Source organism: Colletotrichum destructivum, chromosome 1 (assembly GCF_034447905.1).
Source record: "Colletotrichum destructivum chromosome 1, complete sequence".
Taxonomy (NCBI): Eukaryota; Fungi; Ascomycota; class Sordariomycetes; order Glomerellales; family Glomerellaceae; genus Colletotrichum; species Colletotrichum destructivum.
In genome coordinates, this window is record NC_085896.1 from 3,111,571 (window position 1) to 3,130,207 (window position 18,637).

An 18,637-nucleotide genomic window follows, 5' to 3' on the forward strand; every position below is an offset into this window, starting at 1 on the left:
AGATCAACGCTATCGAGCTCCAGAGAATCTTCAGGAGGAACGAGCAGAATCGGGGGCATTCCAAGATGGGAGCCCTGTGGCTGTCAACTGAAGAATCAGGATTTAGAGATCAGAACAAGGGATGGAACCTTGGAGCTGGTAGGATTGGATGAGAGGTCGGGCAACAGTCGGCTTAACGGGTCGCAACTCCCCCATGAATCGTGTAATCTCAGGGTCCTCCTGTCGGTATGGGGGATCTGACCGTAAACACACTAGAACACCGACCAATGACCGCCACCAAATGTCTTACAGAGGCATCCACCCCAATGGTCACCCGCCAGGAAATGACCTCACAGCCAAGGCTGCGCTCCCACCGCTCCGAACAATTTACACACCTACAGAGCTCGTCTGGTGGATCACACCCTCAGCTTTACCGCGCGTGCCCTGGTGCACAGCCCAACCAAGGCCTCCTTCGGGAAAGTGGATGGGCGAAGGGGCCAAGTCGACGCCTTGTCGCACCGTCTGGGACAACTGAACCCGACCGATGGGGCGGCGTGAGGTTGTTGATGACTTCTTTGCTTTTCTCTTCTACTCACGTCCACCCACGAGGATTGCTTTACCTCTTCCCCATCATCATCCTCGCGCGCCCGGCCGCCGTACATCTATCATTTTTCTGTTGGCGACGCGAAAGACGCCAAGGAACATGTCTCGCCCACGATAGTCATCCGCACTACACCTCTTCGTCGCATCTGACACCGAACCTTTCTCGTCCTGATCCGCCTCCCGCCCCCTCCTACTATAGGTATCTTGTGCTCGTGGTTAGTTTTCCTTAACCTTGGAACCCAAAGGGGAAAAGGGCGCCAACTTGCTTCACGTGCCAAATTCGATTTTGCTTCGACACAGACAGTCCTTCCCCCGAGCCTCTACCCCTGATCGTCCTCTTCTTCGAACCAGAAGAAAGCAACCGTTTACCTTGGACTACTTGACCGACCCATAACCGCGCTCATTGCCATCCTGTCCTGTATAGTGCAACCTTGCTTGCTTACCAGCTTACGGCAAGCTCGCCCTTTCATTCGGTCAAGGCTGGTTGAGCCCACGCAAACAAGATTCGAAACAAATTCGAGAACTCTACCGGTGCGAGCCGCTTTCGTAAGCTCTACCATGGCCAACCGACCAGACGACGACGGGCCTTCGGGGCCACCCTCGCCCATGAGCGCGAGACGACCACGATTCGATTCGTCTCGAAGAGGCTCCGTTGGTGAACCAGATGAGCGCTCGCCTTTGCTCTTGGGTCCTCGGGCAAGGATACGCCGTCACCAATCCGGCCCAGAGAGCCCCAAGTATCTCACACCGGGCCTGTCGAGAAACCATAGCACCACTGGTACGTTAACCCAGACGAAGCCTTCACATGCCATTTCTGTCTGTACCAAGGACCTGAGAAAGCTAACCCATGTACCCATCAAGGAAGCGTCGGAAGCTTACACCACAGCCGCAATCCGTCCTTTGGCCAACGTCTGTCCTATGCTTTCTCTGACTACCCCGATCCGATGAGCGAGTCGAAGAGATCCATTCAGCCAAACGAGCGTGTGTGGTATGATCAGTTCACGTCGACCGACTGGGTTCATGACAACATTGTTGATGCCCACCGAGTAAAGGCGCTCAAGATGCGGAAGGACTTCCGGGGGAGGATATATGCCATCTTTGATGCCTCCCAAGGTTGGATTCTGAGTGCCGTGTGTGGCTTCGTTGTCGCCCTCGTTGCCTACGTCGTCAACTTGTCCGAGGCCACCGTCTTCGACTATAAGTACGGCTACTGTGCGCGTGGCTGGTACATCAGTGAGAGAGTGCGTTTCTTGCATACGATCAAGTTTCGTTGGATCCTGCTAAAATGCTTTAGAATTGTTGTCCCAAGCAAGGACCCTGCCAAGATTGGCGGACCTGGTCCGAGGTCTTGCGGTTCTGGCCCTTTGGTGATGTCGGCACTGAGTTTACCATCTACCTGACGGGATGCATCGTCTTGGCGGGTGTCGCCTGTGCCATGACATTGACCACCAAGACCGTGGTGCCCTCAGCATATCGAATGACGACCTTCGACGAGAATCTTGCGGCGGAACTCACGCCTTTCGCGGATGATCCTGCTAGTGACGAAAGCCCGACCCCCCCAGAAGTTGTCGAGGCGGTTGAGGCTGCTGTGCCGCCCCCGATGGTTTACTACTCTGCTGCTGGAAGTGGTGTAGCCGAAGTCCGTGTCATCCTCAGCGGTTTTGTCTTACATGGTTTTCTAGGTGTGAAGACACTGCTTATCAAGTCTGCTGCACTCATTCTGAGTGTGGCGTCTGGCCTCAGTCTGGGCAAGGAGGGTCCCTACGTCCACATCGCTACCTGCATAGGCAATATTGCGTGTCGGCTCTTCTCCAAATACGACAAGAACGACGCAAAGAGGCGCGAAGTCTTGTCCGCTGCCGCTGCCGCAGGAGTTGCCGTCGCCTTTGGTGCCCCCCTAGGGGGAGTTCTCTTCGGCCTTGAGGAGGTCTCCTACTTCTTTCCAGCAAAGACGCTCTTCCGGACCTTTTTCTGCTGCATCGTAGCTGCGCTGTCGCTCAAGTTCCTCAACCCCTATGGCACCCACAAGATTGTCATGTTCCAGGTCAAGTACGTCGCCGACTGGCACTACTTCGAAATCGTGTTCTACATTGTGCTTGGCGTACTGGGCGGCGCTGCAGGTGCGCTTTTCATTAAAGCTTCTAAACACTGGGCCAAGTCGTTTCGTAGGATTGGCGTCATCAAGACGTACCCGATGGTCGAGGTCTTGTTGGTCGCCATCGTCACCGGCATCATGAGTTACTGGAACGTCCACACCAAACAGCCCGTGGCGAAGCTCATGCTCAATCTGGCGGCTCCCTGTCACGACGGATCCGGGCGAGAGGACTATGGCCTGTGCCCGACCGTTGTGGATGACATCCCTCCCGTTCTTCTCAGCCTCTTCACCGCGTTCCTGATCAAAGGCTTTTTGACCATCATCACGTTTGGCATTGTAGGTCTTACACGGTTCTCATGGTCCGGCGAACATTCTAACTCGGCCACAGAAAGTACCTGCAGGCATCTATGTGCCGTCCATGGTGGTCGGTGGCCTCATGGGCAGGCTGGTTGGCCATGTCGTTCAATACATGGTCTTATTGTATCCCGAGTTTGGGCTGTGGGGTGCTTGTGCCTCCAAAGAGGCGGGATCATGCATTCAGCCTGGAGTCTATGGTTTAATCGCCGCCGGCTCAACGATGTGCGGCGTGACACGGCTTTCGGTAACCCTCGCGGTCATTCTCTTTGAGCTCACCGGCAGCCTGGATTACGTGCTGCCCTTCTCCCTCTCGATTCTGGTGGCAAAATGGACCGCAGACGCCATTGAACCAAACAGCATCTATGTGAGTGGGAAGACACATGTCACTTTTGCGGAATAGCACTAATGCTTGCTAGGATCTGTTGACCAACATGAACTCGTACCCGTTCCTCGACAACAAGCATAAGCCCATCTTCACTTCAGATCTCGCTGACATTGTTCCCCGCGTACGTCGAGAGAGGACCATCGACATCAGCGCCTCTCCCGCCGTGTCGGCCGTTAGCCTTCGTACCAAGCTCCAAACACTACACAGGGCCGGAGAGATCGACGGGGGTCTGCCAATCATTCGAGACGGAATTCTCGTTGGTTTAATCCCAGCTCCCGATCTGGAATTCGCCTTGGACAATTTGGATGATGAAGCCTCGAGCATGTGTTTGATGGCTCACGTCACGAGCATCGAAGATTCCGATGATGAGGAGGAGGTAGACAAGACTGACTTTACCCCGTATATCGATCCGGTGAGTGACTGTGAGAGAAGCCAGGAGATACCACGGCTAACTCCAGGAAAACAGGCTCCTGTGGCACTTGACATACGGTCACCCATGGACCTTGTTTATGAATGCTTTGTCAAACTCGGCCTTCGCTTTGTGTGCGTCCTGAAAAACGGGCGATATGCCGGAATGGTAAGTTTGACGGGTAGACCCGAGCAAGAAAAGGATGGGAGCTAACGGCATACAGGTACATAAGAAGAGCTTCGTGAGGTACATGCGAGAGCTCGGGGAGAAAGAAGGCCACTGATTTGGCCGATCCTCGATGGAGCTGTAGAGTGCGTGAGGCGCGGCCGGAGGGGTTTTTCGTATTCATTTCCACCAGCATGCCAGCATTTTCATCTCTGGCAAACCTGCCAGAGCAGGAGGAAGGCCTTTTTTCCCCCATATACCATCCATGTCGAAAGACAAGCGGTTCAGGTTCAGCATCTAAGGACACGGCGTTCATGCATCCATATTCATTGTTTCAGGCCAGAGCATTCTTGTAACCCAAATTTGCATAGCATTATGTCTCATTCTTGATGTTGGTTTTTTTTTTTTTGGGGGGGGGGGGGGGGGGGGGGGGGGTTAATCTTACCCCTGCGTAGGGACAACCATTGGATACATGAGACAGGCTAGATTGTTTTTGACGTACGGAGCCTTTTTGTTGCATAACTAGAATCGCCGCAATGGTGGCGAGAGAACCCTATTTCAATATATGCAACTGCTGAAAGAACACGCGAAAACTTCATCATTGTCGAGTCGCTGGATTAAGGGGCTATGCAGTCGATTCTGACACGGAGGCCCAATGCGTACAGGCCGGTGTTCCGGAGCGGATCCGCGACCGACAAGTCTGCCGGCCGGAGAGGCTACAGCATATCCGGCATCAGCCAGGGCACGCGGCGGGAGGATAGAAAACTTGCCGTTATCCTTCCGAGGCGTTCGGTGGCACGGATTAGCCTTCGTAGGTAGGCACGCAGAGTGCGGCGTCATCAATTAGGTGACGGAGCAGGTCTGTGGACGAGGTGCAGTGTACTAGGTGGCGGACCGGCAACGTTTCCCGGTTCCGGTCTCCGGTCCCGATGACGGCCTTCAAGGGTTTGCCAGACACCAAGTGGGCAACCGGCGACGCTAGACCCCAGATATTGCCCAAAGTGCCCACCAACACGGTCGGTTCGTCTCCCTCTTATCAATGGAGCTGCGCGAAGGGGAGACTTATCGGCTGATACGACCGGCTAGGAGGGGACTGACGGTCTGCGGAGTGACACCGAGGGTTTCCTGGACCCAATGTAAGATTGCTGCGAGGATCGAATTGTTGTGGGGACGGCGACCAGATGGGAAACTGTAAGATAGAAAGAAATGCAACGCGGGCTCGATGACATTCCCGTCCAAGCTTCCACAAAGTTGAGCCCGTTTCTGGACGACGGGCTCCTGCACCGATATCTGGGGAAGCCCGTTGAGGTGAACCAAAGTGGCCGTGTAATTATTCCCAAACGGCAGGTTTCCCCGAGGGCGCGCCGTCGACGCGCGCCAGCATCAGGAGGCGATGTACGACGGTGGCGGCGTAAACGGCGGCGGCGTAAACAGCGTAAATTACCCCTCTAAAGCGCCTCCCAAGAAAATGAGCCCGTGTCGGGTCCAAGCAGTGTGTCACTGTGCTACTGTGCTGATTTGTGTGTGTGTGAGGTCAGGACCCCCCCGCATCTTCACTCACTCTGGCACGTAATCTTGGCAAACCGCCGTACATCAGACCCTGTTGGAGGAGATACGTACTGCACTTACAGAGCTAAGCTTGCCGCAGCTGCAGCTGTAGCCCGTGCCGACTGGTCTGATCGTGGCGTGCATGTATCTTGGGCTCGAGTCAACACCAGACCGGGGGGGTGAAGGGACAAAGCTCAAACCAGGTACATATCGTGTAAAACCGACTAACTACGACTACTGTCCTTCACGCCTCCACCCGGCAACAGGGCGACGAGAAGTCGATAAGCCGTGACCACCCGTTATCTATAAACCTGCCCCTCCCCCACGCAGCGTCGCATTTCACGAGTCTTCCTTCTTTTGTCTCTCTCTCTCTCTTCCTCTCCCTCCTCCCTCTCCCATCTTTTGTTCCAATTGGCCAATAGATACCTTACCGTTCGACCATTGTGTCCCCCTCCGATATCGCACAGTTTTTTTCTACTTTCACATCTAGTCCACGATACCCCACGAGAGCAGAGTCGTCGAGAGCCATATCGCCGGCACCGGAGTGTGAGACTGAGAGAAAGAGCAAGAAGAGAGCAAGGAAGAGACGCAATATACCCACACGCACAAAGAAGCAATGGTCTTCACCAGAGCCTCCGCTACCTTGGCCCGCCCGGTCATCCGGGCGGCTAGGTCTTCGGCCGCGGCCTTGCCGCGCCGGACACTCTGCGCCTCCGCCCCGCGCATGGCCGCCTCCGCGAGCCTCTTCCCCGGCGAGCCCTCCGGCCCGTCTCTCAAGACTGATATCCCGGGCCCGGCGTCCAAGAAGCACACCGAGGACCTGCACAAGGTCTTTGACACGCGGAGCTTGAACATGCTCACCGACTACAAGAAGAGCAAGGGCAACTATATTGTGGACGCCGACGGGAACGTGCTGCTTGACGTGTGAGTGGACATGGCACCCTTTTCGTAAGCCTGATCGGAGAAAGCTAACACACGTGCGCGCGCGTCGGACAGTTATGCCCAGATCGCCTCCATTCCCCTAGGCTACAACAACCCGGCCCTCGCTAAGGTGGCCCAGACGCCTGAGATGGTCAACGCCATCATCAACCGCCCCGCGCTCGGCAACTTCCCGCCCGAGGACTGGGCCGAGGTCCTCCGCTCCGGAATCCTCAAGGTGGCCCCCAAGGGGCTTGACCAGGTCTTCACGGCCATGGCCGGCTCCGACGCCAATGAGACGGCATACAAGGCCGCCTTCATGTGGCGCCGTCAACAAGAGCGCGGCGGCTACGACGTCGACTTCACGCCTGAGGAGACTTCGTCCGCCATGGACAACAAGTCCCCCGGCGCCTCCGACCTCTCCATCCTCTCCTTCCGCACCGGCTTCCACGGCCGCCTGTTCGGCTCCCTGTCGACCACCCGCTCCAAGCCCATTCACAAGCTCGATATCCCCGCCTTTGACTGGCCCCAGGCCACCTTTCCGCTCCTCAAGTACCCCCTCGAGGAGCACGTCGAGGAGAACGCCGCCGCCGAGCAGGCCGCGCTCAACGAGGTCGAGCACCTCATCAAGACCTACCACGTTCCGCCCGCCGCCGTCATCGTCGAGCCTATCCAGTCCGAGGGCGGCGACAACCACGCCTCGCCCGCCTTCTTCCGCGGCCTGCGCGAGGTCACCAAGCGTCACAACGTCCTCCTCATCGTCGACGAGGTCCAGACCGGCGTCGGCGCCACCGGCAAGTTCTGGGCCCACGAGCACTGGGACCTCCCTACACCGCCCGACATGGTCACATTCTCCAAGAAGGCACAGACCGCCGGCTACTACTTCGGCAACCCGGAGCTGCGGCCCAACAAGCCCTACCGCCAGTTCAACACCTGGATGGGCGACCCGGCCCGCGCCATCCTCTTTCGTGCCATCGTCGATGAGGTCGAGCGCCTTGGCCTCGTCGAGAACACGGCCCGCGTCGGTGACTACCTCTTCGCCAAGCTCGAGGGCCTGGCCGCCCGCTACCCGGGCCAGTTCGCCAACTTGCGCGGCAAGGGCCAGGGCACCTTCATCGCCTTCGACAACCCGCGCCGCGACGAGTTCCTGAAGAAGGCCAAGGGCCTCGGCATCAACATTGGCGGCTCCGGCGAGAGCGCCGTCCGCCTGCGGCCCATGCTCATCTTCCAAGAGCACCACGCCGATATCCTGGTGGAGGCCCTCGAGAAGATCGTCAAGTCTTGGTAACCGCCGGGGATGAGATATGCCATAGGGGGTTTCCCCTCTTTCTTCTAGTGATTTCTTCTTCATTTTGCAGCATCATCCGTTTTGCCCCCCCCCCTATAAGCTGGTTCATGATCTAGCGTATGGGACCGGTCTCCAACATGGTTATTAGGTAAACCAATCGAGAGTAAAAGTTGGTTCAAAACAATAATACGCTGCAGTCAAATAAGACCTTTTTGAACCAAGGGAAATATTACGTGAAATACTATTCGGCTGGGGCAGTCGCATTCCTGGTATCTTTACATGGCCCCTCTGATGTATCGTACAATGGGTACGACGCACACCCAGTTCGTCTTCGACCTCGACGAAAGCAGGCCAACCAAAGACGACTGACTAGTTCACGCAGGCCTGGACGCTGCCTGGATGCTGCCTGGATGCTGCCTGGATGTACAGCAAAAACAAATAGGCCTACAACGCTATGTGGCCGAGTGTACATCTGCTCGTAGCAAGTAGGCAATGCTTGCTGTACACAGGGACACCTGGTCCCGACATGGCCCGTCCGCCCCAAGTCATGTGTCCTGGCTTATTGAGCTGGAGTTCGTACACCTGAGGAGCCCCCTAACACCCGCCAGGTGTGCGATTTGTAAATGTGGTTGTAGTAGTGCTTCTTGGCGTTAGTGCCATTGCTTTCTTCTATCTTGCCAATCCCTCTTGTTGTAAATGATTGATGTGTGAAATGGTCCTTTGCTTCTGCGCATCTGACAGCGGTCCGCCCTCGTTATATGGGTCGCGAGGCACCTCGTCAGATGGCCCGCGTGAGGCTCGGCCGGGTGTCGATCGCGCCGAATGCGACTTTGATCGTTCTTCTGCCATTGCAGTGCTCTGAGAAACGGTCAGATGCATGTGGAGTTGCGTCATCGCCGATACCTACTGGCTGTGTCTTTTCGGACAGTTTGGGGCGGCCGCGCTTCCGCTTTGCTGGCTCATTGTATCCCTCCATAGATGGACCAGGCGACAAGCTGTAAGCGGAGCCTTCTGCCGGCGTCGTTGGGCTTTCTGCGACCATAGGCCGGGGTGCAGGCGCGGGCGCAAGGGGGGTCAAATGTTGTGGCAACAAGGGCCTGAGCTGTCTCGCCTTGTCTGCCCGCGATGGCCGGCCTCTTTTGCGAGGCAGGAGTGATGCTTGTTGTTGCTGGCTAGGGCTCAAGGAACCGCTGAGGGCTCCTAGGCTCTCCAGTCCGGTGGGTCGCGGTTGTATATTGGCAAGCTGTGAGTTGTGCGACTGCGAAGGCACTGACAAAACTGAAGGGACAGACGTCGACGCATATGGCACCAGGTTCGGTGCAGCAGAGGCCAAGGGCGGCAGCTGTGCTGGTGGCTCCATCGGTGAGGCTGCAGCCAGGCGTTTTGGAGGCTGTTCCAGAAGATTGTTCATGGGTTTACGCTTCAAATCCGGTATCTTCATAGGACCTGGGAACATCTGGCCCATGACGGTGATGCACTGTCCCATAGTGCGTCCTGATCCGCTACTGTCAGTACCACATAGAGTCTTGAGGACTGCGGGTGATGAGAAATCACGACATACCGCTGGGCAACTGCATCTTAAGCCAGTCTGGTTCGATAGCATGTGTTTTGAGAAACCCCACCAGAAGGCCAACATCTAGATGGCTGGTCTTGATAACCTCCGCGAGGATAAACCTCTTCGATTGAGTTTTGAATCAGCATGAATACTCCGCGAGCGAATGAAGACGGGCCAACCTTTTCCTCTTCCGTAAAAGAGTAAGCCATCGCAAGAAGGGCCGAACGATAAGCGAATGGGTGACATGAAAAAATGCAAAAGAAGTCTGGTGATCCAAAGAGGCAGCAAGTCAGGCATTTGCGACGTGTATTTCTAGCAAAAGAGCGGCTCGGCGCTGTCGGCCAATGAAGATGGGTTATGAGTGGCGGAGACGCCGTTGAAATGGAAGTGAGCGTCGAGAAGTACAGGGACAAGAGCGAGCAAATGATTTGACGAAGGCGCGTATTCACGTCCTAGGTAGACAAGCGATGAAGCAAACAGTAGACGCTCGTCGCAAAGGTTGAGGAACAGTAGCCGCCGGCGGAGGCTTCCGTTCTGCAACCCCGCGAAGTAAGTGTCGTCAACGGCTATTCCTGCAAGGCCGGGAATCAGCCACACACGGATGGAACTGGTGATTAGAGGCAATCAGGCCGGCGCAAGCGCGCGTTCCCAACCCAAGGCCAGCGCGATGGAAACGTCGTGTTACAACGTCGTCGAGGGAAGGTTGGACGATGCGCGAGGAGGGGGTAACACAGCCTCGGCAGGCTTTGTAGGAGGGAGAGGAGGTTTCGATTGTTTCGTTTGCTCCTGGGGGAACGAGACCAGGGCCACTTTGCGACTGCGACGGCGACGGCGGGAGGAGGCCCTGCACGGCGCGCAGTCGGGGACTTGCTGGCGTGACTAGGGTCGGTGGGGTGGCAGGAAATAGGCGTGGTTTGCGCGTGGGATTGAAAAACGGCACAGGGGAAACAGGCGAGACAGGTTTGCCGAGTTGTCAATTCCGCGTTATGCCTGTCTGGGAGTGACTTTCCAGGGCACTGGTTCAGTCGAAACGTGGGACGGTACGTTGGGACGGTTGCTTGCAGCAAGGGCGGAAGGCCGGGGAATTCTTGATGAGACTCGGGTAACGGCGCGACAGTCGAGGCGGCTAAGCTACTGTTCGTCTCAAGATCAGTAGTGACGGAGAGGGCGATAACCGACAGGTCTCCCATGGCATCGGGTTTTGCTGTGCTGAGTGAGACCTACAAAGTATGCACACAATGGTCAGATCAAGTCACGACGACAGTAGCGCCGCCGTTGAGCTTGTTGGAGACTGCCACAGTCAAGTAACCGCAGAGTCGCAATGTCCGAGCGAAGCGCAACGAAGTGGAAGGGCCGAGATGGATCGCAAATAGGAATCTGAACCGGGGAAGCCTGCCGGGAAGGATGTCAAACGTCGCCTCTTCGTCCGCAGACCTGTCTATGTGCGTGGACGGCTGATGGTGGGGTGCACTGAGGCACTGCCAATTTGGGCGCAGGTTGCTGTAGGGTGACAAGACAGAAGAAAAGGTACTGGCATTGACAACGCCGATGACTGTACTGTCGATGATGGTGGGATGGATTGGTGGTGGGTGGTATGGTTGGATGGATGGATGGATGGATGGATGGATGGGCGTTGGCATAGACTGTTGTGCGCATCCTAACTCGGACGGGAATCGCGTCAACGACACAGCGACGAGAGCGTGGAAGTTGTTGGTATGGTGTGTGAGTGATGAAGAAAAAGTGCGTGGCTGGCGCCGTGGTTATCCATGATCCGTGTTGATCCTAAGCTCTTTGTCTTTTCCGATTTCCATCCGAGGAGGAGTGCCGTATAATTTTCTGAAGCCGCTATTGTCGCTGTTGCCGAAGTGTTGCGAGTTTTGACGTTGAGAGCCTTCTGCCCCATGCATATCTCCAGACTCCGTCGGGCAATACCCCATATCTCATGCAGCAAGCCCTCTCTTCTCCTCCCTCTCTGCCACTCACACATACCTACACGCTCTCTTGTTCTCTTTCGCTCGTCTAACCCTGCAGTGGGTTTGTCCACGCGCCTCTCGCGCCTCTTGTCCCGTCGTCGGTTCCTTGCTTTTTCTCGGCAACCAACCGCATCCTTTTGTTCATTGATTATGTACATGTCTCACCAGTCCCTCCAAGGTGAGGAGAAACCCCCTGGTTGGCCACTGCCACATCCCAAAAGGGGCCTCTTTCGTTCGCATCTGAGGTCGAGAACGGGGCTTGACTCTCGTAACCAACTGCTTTGCTGGTTGACTCTCACTGGAGGTAAGGTAGGTAGCCAACCATCCTATCACATATGACTGCATACGCTGTACAGCTCTCCTCCCTTCGCTCTCAGGCTCTGCAACATGCAGTCGACAGAGCATATTGTATCCCTGTCTCCCGCCCGTCCTGCACACACACCTTCTGCCACGCTGCGAATGGCCTAGAACTGGGCTGAGAAGAGGCACATGCAGCCCGTTTGTGCAGAGCGCAGACTAGCATGCAGAGAGATGCAGATGCAGTGCCATTGCTGAAGCCAAATGGTTGCGTCTGCTGGCCAATCCAGTGGCCCGACATGTTCCGCCTGACTTGGACTTGCTGCCACTTTGCAGGGCGTCATTGTCGTTGTACTTGCCGGAAGCATAATACTGCCTGTCCTTTGACAACGAGAGACGTAAGCTTAAATGATTATATCCCATCAGAAATCGTCAGCACTAGCCACTGGCTGGCATGAAGACGTTGAGAGGAATAATTGTAGGGGAGTTGGTAGGTAGGTGGGTGGGAAGCCAAATGAGAAATGGATTGAGTTGAGCTTGCGCTTCACCTGCACTTGCACTCACAACGTCCTGTTTCCAGCGTCCATTCAATAATAAGGTACCTTGCTTCGCCAGCAATCACTTGATTGCCTGGGCAATATCGATGGTGGTGCTCTGCTCCAGGCGTGCTCGTGCTGTGAAGCGGTTCCCCCCTCCCCCCTCCCCAACTTGGGCGAGGGTGTTCCGTCAGCAGGTGGCCGGTCCGCTCGGTTTTCTTCAATTTCCCTACGCCCTTCTTCTATGTCCGGTTCATCTCGTTCAAAACCGACCCGTTCGCCGCGACTTCGGACGTTTCCTACGGGCAACGACATAGCCAAAGGAAAAATACAGTCGCCTGACGACCGAATAAGGATATAAGGGTATTTTAGCCCCGGCAACGTAACCGCGACTTGTCGTCCCCATTGGCTATCGCCCAGCCAAACCCATCCCTTTGGTGACTGTCGCAGGAAACCACTGGTCTCCCTCTTCACCAATCATCGACCGACACTGGTATACATACTGTACGCCAGAGCCAGCACGGAGCACGGGTTCGTCACACTGTCTGCCTGTCCGCCTGTCAAAGGGAGCAGGGAACTGCAGTGAAGAGCAGCGCCGACTTGGGTGGGCACTCTCAACTCCGAGTCTGCCGTTCCTTACTGTGAGGCGTGAGTGGCCCGAAATGTGACCCAGAGGAAAGAAGTGGAAGCAATGAGGCTGAAGAGTTAAAACCTCCCATTACTGCTCATTGAACGACGAGCGGATGTCGGTATGGGCAAGTTGACAGACAGACCGACTCCGAATTCCCGTTGTCGCTGCGTTCGCCCACCGCCTCTTTATACCTACTCTTTTTGCCCAACTGGGCCACCTCATCCGGCTTCAGCGACGTCTTTGCTGCACAATGAGCTGGCAGCCTCCCACTGGGAGGACCCACATGTACAACCCGCCCACGTTAATGGTCCTTTGCCATTCCAATATCCCCAGATGCCAGCAGACGATGCGGACCTGCCGTAGCTGGCAAAGGAGGATGGCCAGGTTTGCTGCGGCTAATTCCTAGATGCTGGCATTTGTGTATCGGAACGCCTTATTGGCTCTTGCGTGGTTCATCCCGATGCCTGAATCGCCATGTTCATGTTCAGTGCGTCATGCTGCTCCAAACTCTCCTCCTCCAGTTCGTGCTCGTTTTTGGCGCTTGCGCGCATGCGCATAGGGTACGCTAGAAAGAAAAGACCCCCCCTCTATACCGTTCGGTACGTTCCAGAAGCACTCGGCTGATTGGGTATGGGACGAAGATGGCTGCGTGGCATCACACCGCAGGACGACTGCCATCAGGACCTACGGCTTCATTATCCTGTGGCGACCAGGTCGATTGCAGAGGCTCACACGTCTCTGTCCCTTGTGCGAATACCACCACTTACCTATATGAGTCTCGAGCCCGATGTACTACAATCGAGCTCAAGATGTATGTTCCTTGGCATAGCATGCAGACCAGGTGGATGCAAAGTGTCGGTGAGGAATAGCCGAGAACTCCATCGCTGTAGTTGCTAGATGGAGCCCCATGCTTTGCCCAAGAACCTGCTGCGTATTGTAAGTCTCCTTCATCCTCAAAAGTACCATTATAGGACACAGCAACGGTGAATAACGGCAAGCGCCGAGCTCACGAGAATACGATGCCACAGTTCGGGATATTCGTGTTCACTGGCTTGCATTTCAGGTGACCACCTCACATTCGTCATTGGAGGAGAAGACTGCAATTAGCACGAGGTAACGCCCCCAGGTCACATGAGCACGCGCTGTTTTATGTTTCGATGCATTCATCGTGTTTCCCGTCATCCAAGGTTGGATTACTTTACGAAGCAAAGCATTGGGGCAATTGGGCAGGACAACGTTCTAGTGGAGTCTTCGGTGGCGTGGATTGCGTGTGAAGCACCCCCCCGTGCCTGTGGGTTTCGGAAGATGGGTTCATTGCGGCAATTTAATTGGGCAGATCTCCCGCTTAACATTCCTGGGGAAGTTACGATCGGGTTGTGAAAGGCTAGATCTCGGGACGCGGCATCTGAGATAATCCGTTGTAAGCTTCCTCCCGGGCAAGGTCCGTAAATGCGGCGCCCTCAATAACCTACCTACCTAGGTAGGCATCGCAGGGAAGTGGCTAGTTCTGGCCCAAGCGCGACTGAACGGGCTGAGAGTGGCTGCCGTGGCTCACGTCGGAACCTGCTGCTACGAGATTATCTTCCGCCAGTGCTTCTCATCATTGCGACTTCGCCCTGATTTCACTCTTTTTTTCCCTCCTCTGCTTCTCTCCTCTTCGGCTGTCAGCGCAGTCTATTCCTGTGACCGGCACCGCCTTCTCAACAAGCAAAAAAAAAAAAAAACCAATTGTCCAATTGAAAATCGGCTTGCCGTACCTACTCGTGCGACGTCTGCAATGCCGGGAACCTTTGGCTCGGACTACTAACCCGGTCTTCCAACGCGCCGTCGCCTCTCGCAGCTCGCTCCCCCATTTCCTCTTTCGCCCTCCTATTTCCTTCTTTTCTTCTCCACCCAACACAACAATTGCAGCCACATGCGCACCGACTTGCCGACTTGCAAACCCTTTCGTCCTCCTTTTCCGACTTTCACTGAGCCTTCGGATTAGCTTAGCGCTCTGAGCGACACGAACCGCGAGACCGTCCCGCACCCCTCGTCTTGCGCGCGCACCCGGCCTGCCCAGGGTTCTCGTAACTGCTTGATGGAGGATGAAGCGTTGGCGACGGTGAAGATGGAGGAGGCCAAGATCGACGTCGGCATCGCGCCGCACAGCGTCAAGATGGAGCGGGACGCAAGCCGAACTTCGTCGCATAACAAGAGCAACCAAGGATCTCGCACTACCAGCATGTCGCCGGCCGAGGACACACCCAACGGCGAGGACACTTCGACGCCAGGAGGCACACAGCGGCCCAAGCTATCTCGCAAGACATCGCAAAAACCCGTCAAACGCGAATCGCCCCTCTTCCACGACCTGCCCGATGTCACCGAGCAATCATGCAACACATTCCAGGTAATACCAGACTGCCTGTATGGATCCAAACACATGGGCTCGACCGACAATGATGCTCTCGATTGCGATTGTCGTTCTGAGTGGCGTAAGTTCCCTCCCCTGCTCTGTCTTGATGCTCTCTTGTACGGTACCCTCGCGAGCGCCCCCTAACTGGAGTATGCGTGTCTACAGACGATGGAAAAAATTTGTCCTGTGGCGAGGACTCGGATTGCATCAACAGAGCGACCAAGATGGAGTGCGTCGCGGGCGCTGGAAATTGCGGCGACGGCTGCCAGAACCAGAGATTCCAGCGCAAGGAGTACGCCAATGTTTCAGTCATCAAAACCGAGAAGAAGGGCTTCGGCCTACGCGCCGACGTCGACTTGCAAGCTAACGATTTCATCTTCGAGTACATTGGCGAGGTCATCAACGAACCGACTTTCCGACGGCGCATGGTCCAATACGATGATGAGGGCATCAAGCACTTCTACTTCATGTCGCTGACCAAGCACGAATTTGTCGATGCGACAAAGAAGGGCAACTTGGGACGCTTCTGCAACCACTCCTGCAATCCGAATTGCTACGTCGACAAATGGGTCGTTGGGGAGAAGCTACGCATGGGCATTTTCTCCTCACGCAGAATCAAGGCCGGCGAGGAGCTGGTCTTCAACTACAATGTTGACCGCTATGGAGCCGACCCCCAGCCCTGCTACTGTGGCGAACCGAACTGCACTGGATTCATTGGTGGCAAGACCCAGACCGAGCGGGCGACCAAATTGCCTCTTACCACTGTAGAGGCGCTGGGCATCGACGACGGCGACAGCTGGGACATTGCTGTCGCCAAGAAGCCGCGCAAGAAGAAGCCAGATGAGGACGATGAGGAGTACGTTAACAGCGTGCAGGCTAAGAGCCTCGACGATGACGGTGCTCGGAAGGTCATGGCGACCCTGATGCAGTGCAAGGAGAAGTGGATTGCGGTCAAGCTGTTGGAGCGCATTCAGCAGTGTCGGGATGAGCGGGTGATTCACTCGGTGATGCGCATGCACGCCTACCAGATCCTCAAGACCACGCTCAACACCTTTATCGACGACCACAACGTCGTTCTCCAGGTTCTCGACATCCTGGATAAATTCCCTCGACTGACGCGAAACAAGATCGAGGGCTCCAAGATTGAGGCCACTATTGATGGACTCACCCACTCGGAGCACGAAGCGGTCAGCGCAAAGTCCAAGAGGCTGTTGGATGAGTGGTCCAAACTGGAGCTTGGGTACCGCATTGGTAAGCGGAAGTTTGACCCCAATGCCTCTGCGACAAATTCCTTTCAAGAGCGACGCAACATGGACCGCGAAGAGGACCTCACTGCCAAGTCGACCCCTGATCCCCTGCAGAATATAGAAATACCCAAGGGTCCCCGAAGCAACATTCCGCAGCGGAATACACCCTTTTTCAACGCCCCCCCCCGCCAACGAAGACACCAGAACTTTAACAACAACAATACCAGCAACGGCGCTCTACCAGCCGGATGGTTCACAGCGACAGATCAGCGCGGCAACACCTACTTTTATAGCAAGAATGGGGCTACGACCTGGCAACGTCCCACGAAACCCGCAGATGCGCACAAGTCGACGCCCAAGGCACTGCAAGAGCAGCAGTTGCTCAAGAACATCATTGACCAGGTCACCAAGGAACAGACCCCGAAACCCTCGGCCTCGCAGACGCCTCAACGAGCAGAAACGCCCGTGCAGGAGACCAAGCAAGAAAAGTGGCGATTCCTTAGTATCGACAAGCAGATGAAGATCTATGAGAACACCGTATGTATTCCCACGCGAATGTGGTCTACGAGCATGTGCTAACTTCTTCTACAGCTTTTCCCCCACGTCAAGTACGTGATCGACAAGTACAGACACAAGCTTCCCAAGGACGATCTCAAGCGATTGGGCAAGGACGTCTGTAAGAAGCTCGTTTCGTCAGACTACAAAGGCAAACGCGTCCAGGATCCGACAACGCCACTCGATCAGAAGCAAGCCAGGAAAGTCAAGACCTACGTAAAAGACTTCCTGGACAAGGCCATCGTGAAGTTCAAGCAGTTTGAACAGGAGAAGGAGAAGGCGAGTCCTGCGGGTGGAGCAGACAAGCCGACAGATGGCGCCACAACTAGCAACGGTCCTAGCGTGGATACTGCCGATGTCGCCACGCCTGCCGATGTCGCGGACGAAGTGATGCTGTCAGACATGGAGGACGCAGGCTTGATGGGAAGTCCTGACCGCAAGCGTAAGCGTGGGGGAGAGGAGGCAGCAGAGTCCCTGAACCTGACTCCTTCTGATGAACCCTCTTTGAAACGCTTGCGAGAGGATGATGTGGAAGATGGTCCAACGCCGCCACCCCCTCCACCACCGCCTCCTGCTGACCTGGAATCTACTGCTACACCTGAGGAGCCAATGACAGAAGAGCAAAAGGCTCTCAGGGAGCAGGAGGAAGCTTTGATGAGAGAGAACGAGGAGTCCGAGCGGCTTGAGGAGGAGGCTGAACTCACCAAAACTAAGGATGTTGAAGGCGCGCCCCAGGGAAAGAATGACGCAACCCTCAACGGCCATTCCCAGTTTAACCAGAGGACGGTTACGACTGGCGGTGGAGATGTTGCTGATGAGTTGACATGTTCCAATACAAGCAACAAGACGACTCAGCAGCAAGAGGTCCTTGGACACTAGCTGTGAGCCAGGCCAAAGGGAGCAGTACCACTCGGCACCGATGGTATAGAGAGGGAGAGAGAGAGAGATGGGAAGAGTGCTGTGGTCGTGAACAAGCGATCTTCAGCATTGTACGTATAAGCAGGCATATTGCATTTTCCGGAAGGGGAACCAGCAGACCCCCGAGCACCTGGTTGTTTGGTTTTTTGTCAGATTACGTTGTGGATATTTGGGTCATGACCCATTGAGGTTGTGCCTCTTCTGCAATGCTCATTTCTTTTCTGATCTGCAGGAGGCGGCATAGCTCAGGCTTGGGGGCACTGAGACGATGTGGGATGGACAACAAGGACTGGTGGCATTTCAAGCATGGGTCTCTACATTTCATGCCTGAATAGGGCAAGGGGGAGGCAAAAGCATTCTGACAAAGGCATGTCATTTTCCCAGTTTGAGTGGCTCTCATTGAGGAGAGGAGCTAGCATGTTAGGTAGTAAAAGGGCACACCCCCCCTGCCACTGTGTGTGGTTAAATGGCATAATGAAATGAGGAAACTGAACAAGGTCGTTTTGTGCAGAAGACCTGGGCCCAAAGTTGCTGTGAAGCGGCCGTTTTGTTGCTATTTTGCCCCTAACCCATTCTTTTTTGAAGACCGACCAATCCTTGATGAACGCCATGCTACCAATGCCAGATGAAACTATTGTGTAGAAAGGAGCAGATCTGAAGACCAGATGTCTTTCTTTGTACAAGCTACTGCTCCTATGACAGAGCGTGCGTGACCTCTGCTGACCATTCTGATCAAGAATGCCTCTCTCACCTCCGAGGCCTCCACCAGACATCGCCAACACC

General features: G+C 55.4%; 5 protein-coding genes across 5 annotated transcripts; 3 read left to right on the forward strand and 2 right to left on the reverse strand.

Annotated features, from left to right (window-relative positions):
• The first annotated feature begins 328 nt into the window (after positions 1-328).
• CDEST_00939 (Putative chloride channel, voltage gated, chloride channel, core, CBS domain superfamily) lies at positions 329-4,406 on the forward strand. Its single transcript, XM_062917098.1, has 7 exons — positions 329-1,360; positions 1,444-1,823; positions 1,877-3,013; positions 3,066-3,398; positions 3,451-3,831; positions 3,886-3,996; positions 4,052-4,406. Exons 1-7 carry the CDS (start codon positions 1,141-1,143, stop codon positions 4,109-4,111), a joined length of 2,622 nt encoding a protein of 873 aa, XP_062773149.1. The 5' UTR covers positions 329-1,140; the 3' UTR covers positions 4,112-4,406.
• A 1,514-nt stretch (positions 4,407-5,920) lies between these two features.
• Positions 5,921-7,884, forward strand: CDEST_00940 (Putative aminotransferase class-III, pyridoxal phosphate-dependent transferase, major). Its single transcript, XM_062917099.1, has 2 exons — positions 5,921-6,465; positions 6,538-7,884. The coding sequence occupies exons 1-2, from the start codon at positions 6,158-6,160 to the stop codon at positions 7,745-7,747; spliced, it is 1,518 nt and encodes a 505-aa protein (XP_062773150.1). The 5' UTR covers positions 5,921-6,157; the 3' UTR covers positions 7,748-7,884.
• A 1-nt stretch (position 7,885) lies between these two features.
• CDEST_00941 (uncharacterized protein) lies at positions 7,886-9,843 on the reverse strand. Its single transcript, XM_062917100.1, has 4 exons — positions 9,482-9,843; positions 9,309-9,423; positions 8,655-9,241; positions 7,886-8,605 (listed from the first exon to the last, which is right to left on the reverse strand). Exons 1-4 carry the CDS (start codon positions 9,509-9,511, stop codon positions 8,417-8,419), a joined length of 921 nt encoding a protein of 306 aa, XP_062773151.1. The 5' UTR covers positions 9,512-9,843; the 3' UTR covers positions 7,886-8,416.
• Position 9,844: 1 nt separating this feature from the next.
• CDEST_00942 (uncharacterized protein) lies at positions 9,845-10,541 on the reverse strand. The gene has a single exon (XM_062917101.1). The coding sequence runs from the start codon at positions 10,490-10,492 to the stop codon at positions 9,917-9,919; it is 576 nt and encodes a 191-aa protein (XP_062773152.1). The 5' UTR covers positions 10,493-10,541; the 3' UTR covers positions 9,845-9,916.
• A 3,791-nt stretch (positions 10,542-14,332) lies between these two features.
• On the forward strand, positions 14,333-18,637 carry CDEST_00943 (Putative WW domain, SET domain, Post-SET domain, AWS domain, Set2 Rpb1 interacting). The gene is made up of 3 exons (XM_062917102.1): positions 14,333-15,213; positions 15,300-16,918; positions 16,973-18,637. Exons 1-3 carry the CDS (start codon positions 14,820-14,822, stop codon positions 17,813-17,815), a joined length of 2,856 nt encoding a protein of 951 aa, XP_062773153.1. The 5' UTR covers positions 14,333-14,819; the 3' UTR covers positions 17,816-18,637.